Source organism: Tiliqua scincoides, chromosome 3, assembly GCF_035046505.1.
Source record: "Tiliqua scincoides isolate rTilSci1 chromosome 3, rTilSci1.hap2, whole genome shotgun sequence".
Lineage (NCBI taxonomy): Eukaryota > Metazoa > Chordata > Lepidosauria > Squamata > Scincidae > Tiliqua > Tiliqua scincoides.
The window spans coordinates 112,865,494-112,870,869 of record NC_089823.1 but is presented as its reverse complement, the minus strand read 5'-3'; the positions used below and the strand labels follow the sequence as shown (position 1 = coordinate 112,870,869).

The 5,376-nt window shown below is 43.3% G+C and overlaps 1 protein-coding gene across 1 annotated transcript; it reads left to right on the top strand.

The window, feature by feature from the left end:
• Positions 1 to 683: 683 nt before the first annotated feature.
• LOC136645809 (2-oxoglutarate receptor 1-like) lies at positions 684 to 1,643 on the top strand. The gene has a single exon (XM_066622218.1). The coding sequence runs from the start codon at positions 684 to 686 to the stop codon at positions 1,641 to 1,643; it is 960 nt and encodes a 319-aa protein (XP_066478315.1).
• Positions 1,644 to 5,376: the final 3,733 nt, after the last annotated feature.

Sequence of the window (5,376 nt, the reverse complement as noted above, 5' to 3'; positions counted from 1 at the left end):
ACCAGTGCAGTCAGATGTAAATGAGGGAAGGATTCCTGTACCTTTAGTAGATATATAGGAGAGGTGCCTAGTCTCAGTCTCACAAGACAAGCTGTAAAACATTAGTCTGACACAATTATTAAAGGTGCAGAAACCTTTAAAACCCTTTTTAAACTCCTTTGCATCTGGTCATCTTAAATCCGACATTCCATCAGCGCTTCACACCTTCTCCCCTGTTTCTAGTAGTGCAGTACAGAGAGGAATCAAATTAAAATTCACTCTGGGATAAGCTTCATAAATTTAATCAGGTCAGTTTTAACTAGGTTATCTGCTCCCACAATTAATCTAGCAAAACGAGAGATCTTGCCTCTGAACAACGAGAGTTTATTCTGATCTTCTGTGAAAATGTAATGTATGAATTAATATATCTACCCTTGTGCTCACATTATCCTGCAACAGAAATTCATTATATCACTGCTAATATACTCGTATAACCCAAGAAATATTCTAGAACTAACTCATATTTCTTTTTAGCTACATTTGTCTAAACTAGACATTGTCTTGCACAAAGTCTCTGCTTGGTCTTCCTATCAATATATGCAGAGTATTTGAAGACACTGGCATTATCCTATCATCCAAACATTAATATTTCTTTTCTTTTCCAAGAATTAAATATGACAACTATGGATACCGAAACTGAAGCCATGGCCAATTTATCCTCTTTGCAAGGCTCCGTGAATGTGCTCAGAAATTGCACTGATGAAGGTACCTCGTATCAGAAGATCTATATACCCATAATTTATAGCATTATCTTTGTGGTGTGCTTCCCTGGGAACATTATTGTCATTTATGTATATACCTTCAAAATGAGGCCCTGGAAGAGCAGCACAATCATTATGTTAAACTTGGCCATTACAGACCTGCTATATGTGTCTTGCCTGCCATTTCTGATACATTATTCCATCAATGGAGACAACTGGATCTTTGGAAGCATTATGTGCAAACTCATCCGATTCAACTTTTACTTCAATACATACAGCAGTATCCTCTTCCTCACCTGCTTCAGCCTCTTCCGTTTTGTTGTTATTGTCTATCCAATGAACTGCTTTTCCATTCAGAAACGTAGGTGGGCCATTGTGGCCTGTGCTACAGTTTGGATCCTTTCCCTGTTGGTCGTCAGTCCGATGCTGTACCTGATTACTACAAAACAAAAGCAGGGTGGATTAATTTGCCTGGACCTTACTAGTTCTGAAGACTTGAACTCTATGAGGTTGTTTAACTGGCTTCTGACCGCATTTGCCTTCTTCTTGCCTTTGGGAGCTGTGACTTTGTGTTACGCTGTGATTATCTACACACTGGCAAGAGGGCCTCAAACTCATACCACTTTCAAGCAGAAGGCACGTACGTTAGCCATTGTCCTCCTGGCTGTCTTTTACGTGTGTTTCTTGCCATTCCACATCTTCAGAGGGATTCGCATTGAGCTAATGATCCACCCTGTAAGCTGCCGCGCAGAAGCGCAAGTCCGTGATATTTTCACTCTGACTAAATCCTTAGCGGCGCTGAATACTTTTGGCAATTTAATACTGTACGTTGTGCTGGGAGATAAGTTCCAGCAAGCCATTCTTTCTATCTGTAAAATGAAACTAAAGATCAATAAGAAGTAGATACAGGTGAAGAGTGATGTGTTGCAAACACATGAAATATTAACTGACTTTTCAATTTGCTGCCAACTAATTCTGGAAATAAAATGTTGATTTCTTTTCTTGTTTTTCCCACATATTATGTGTTTGCTGCTTTGGATTCTAGACATTTCTTTGCATCTTAAGAGCACCATCCCATGGAGGGCAGTATTCTCCTCTCAGTTCCCATCAGTAGCTCCCTAGTTCCCCCAGACTGTCCATTTGGCTCCTCCTGACCTGGTTCTAAATTTTTCTAGCCTAGATCTTGGCTAGAGCAGAATCAGATCCAATAATGAGGGGGTCCTCTGGCACTGTCCACTTGTGCCCCCCCCCATGTGGATAATGTTGCCAAGTTTCCCCATTTTGCCTTTCCTCCTGGCACAGACTGCCATGTTGAGAGCTGGGTCAAGCCCGACCAGACCTTGGCCAAAGGTCAAGCAGCATTGTTTGTTCTGGGTTTGGATCCTGGACCCTTGATTATTTTGCTTCAAAGGATGAAGGGATTACTTATGTGCCACTTCAAGGCGCATATATGAAAGATTCTTTAACCCAGTCAAAAGTCTCCACTGAAGACTCTGCCCATGAATATCTTTCTTGTTAGGTTCTATGTCCTGAACAAATTTCTTCGCCTTTTGCCAGGAGAAACAGCCATGAGGAATATCCTGAACTGAGCGTTGGCTGTATGCACTCAGGCTTTCGTGGTTGGAGTTCAACTGTTTGTAATTACAAGCTTCTGATATTCTAAACCATGTTCCATGCAAGGTTAATCTTCCTGACATTTCACTCTCACCTGTGAAAGGCATTATCAAAAGTGAAAAGAAAGAAATTAAAAGCTGGTAAACATTGAAACCCACAGGACCTAAAATAAGCCCTAAAATAGAAGGCTAAAACCTACTAAATAACAGGAATGGGGACAAGTTTGTGTCATAAAACACATGTTTTTTGCTGTCTCGTGTACACTCAAGTCACCTGCATTGATGACTCCAGCACTGACTCGAGTCTGAGGCCACCAACTCGGAAATCAGCCCCCAGACTCTGTCTGTGTCTGGGTGTACTTGCTTACTTTTTTTGCAGTATGAAAGACCTTGTGGGGCCATCATTCAGACTAGGTGAGAAGCAGGGACATTCCAGTCAGAAGGCAGGGAAGAGTTAATGTTTTGGTTTTGCATCAAGCAGGAGGGAGGAAGACAGGACCAGGCTCTCTTGTCCATCTCTGAAGGAACCAATGATCATTGGACGAAGAATAGGCAGTCTGATTTTTTTCTTTGGATGAGGTATGGCAGAAGAAGGAGCTCAAGAGGCTTCTTGCCTTGGAATTGGCTGGAAAAGCCCAGGGAGGAGGGAAAATGAGGTGGGGAAGATGGGGGAGGCTACTCATAGTGATCACACTTTCCAGCCTCATGGCTCCTGTGGGCTCTGTTGTTACTTGGGAGGAGAAAGCCTTATTGAATGACTAAAATAGAAGGCTAAAACCTACTGAGCATTGGCTGTTTATCCATGAATTCTTTTGTTCATTAGGTGTAATTGAGGTAACTCTGGTTCCCAGACTTCACACTAGGACTTCATGCTGGCACCAGGACTTTGTACTAGAACCTCCATGTACTTCTGATCCATTCCTAAGTACCTACCTGGTTCTCAGTCTGTAAGCTCATAAGAACAACCCCGCTGGATCAGGCCATAGCCCCATCTAGTCCAGCTTCCTGTATCTCACAGCGGCCCACCACATGCCCCAGGGAGCACATCTGATAACAAAGAGACCTGCATCCTGGTGCCCTCCCCTGCATCTGACATAGCCCATTTCTAAAATCAGGAGGTTGCACATATACATCATGGCTTGTAACCCATAATGGATTTTTCCTCCACAAACTTGTCCAATCCCCTTTTAAAGGCGTCCAGGCCAGATGCCATCACCACATGCTGTGGCAAGGAGTTCCACAGACCAACCACATGCTGAATAAAGAAATATTTTCTTTTGTCTGTCCTAACTCTCCCAACACTCAATTTTAGTGGATGTCCCCTGTTTCTGGTGTTATGTGAGAGTGTAAAGAGTGCCTCTCTATCCACTTTATCCTTCCCATGCATAATTTTTAATGTCTCAATCACGTCCCCCCTCAGGTGTCCCTTTTCTAGGCTGAAGAGGCCCAAACGCCATAGCCTTTCCTCATATGGAAAGTGCCCCAGCCCAGTAATCAGTCTCTTTCTTTTGCACCTTTTCCATTTCCACTATGTCCTTTTTGAGATGTGGCACTCATTTTTAATTATCCCTAGCATAGAATTGGCCTTCTTCACTGCCACCACATATTCAACATGTCCTCCAGAATATGTGTGGCAACAGTAACCTCCCCTGATCTATGGGGCAAAATCAGTGTGCCCTACCTGGGTGGCTTTCAGAACACAGTTTTGTACATTTTGATGGTAGAAATAGAGTTCTCAACATCCTCCATTATCATCTTGGTTTGCCAATGCTATATCATTGTGGGGCATTGTAGATAGTGGGCAGAGATTGCCAAGAAGGTAAAACAAAATCTCAAGCTTCATTCACATGAAAAGTTTCTCCAGTCACAGAGGCATGCACTTGGAAAGATATTGCATCATCGACAAAGGTACTTTTCCCCTAGGAATATCAGAGTATTTGTGGTCCCTCAAGGCCTACAGATGAAATGAGAGGAGAGTCTACAGACCTAAGAAATAGGTCTCTGTGTACCCACAAGCCTGCTTTGCTAGTTATGTTTAATTCCGAACCTACCTACACCCAGAGTGAAGATTCTTTCATTACTTCCAAATGCTTGCAAAGTCTCTCTGTACTATCTAAATCAACCAGAACCACAAATAAATACAGCAGGTCTTTTATAAACATAATATTTGCAAAGGGTTAGTGTCAATCAGGCACACAAAAGAAGAAATTCCATGCAAATACCTGGTCAGTACATACCACACAAATTCACTGGCACCACAAAGCGTTCAGAACAGATATCTGCAGTGCAAAAGCCTCGGCTTTGGTGTTAGCCAAACTGGCTGGTGACAGATTTCCATAAACAAAACCCAAGGAGCAGCAGTAAGCATGACTGTGTAGTGATTGGGGTTGGGGCTGGGAAGAAATCCAAGGACATGCATTGTCTGACCATAGAGCTTTGAGAGTGGGAATTTTCCATGAGCATGAAACTGTGTCCTGCCTCTGATTCAATGCCAGAGCAGAAAACATTTCCAGTGAGCTGCAAGTGTCATGGGGAGGCTAACAAATGCAAGTGCCAGAGTGCAGTGACCAAATCTAACGGCATGAGAACAGTGGGGTCTTCCCCCACCATGTCCCCCATCCATCTGCCTGGCAGGTGTAGTCTCCCCTACCTGGACCACCCCATTTTTCCTCTTCAGTTTTTGTTGGGTGATTGGGAAGGGGGGTGGGATGGTGGCAGCTACAGAGACAGGAGGGTAATTAAGAAGGGGGGTGGGAAAGTGACTAATTTGAAGTCAGCAAGCTCTTCGGCCATTAACACTCCAAACCTATAGATGGTTCCTGCCATCTGAGAGTGTTTCAGGAGAGGGAAGGGAAGCCTCTTTTGAGATATTCTGCAGTGCTATACACCCAGCTCTAAACCTGAACATTTCATTGTCATACAGTGAAGGAGGGCCTGGAGAGTCAGAAAAAAATGCATCTTTTTCTTTCCTTCCCTGAAACATCCCTGTATAGTTCAAGGAAGGAAGTTCTCTTAACCTCTGT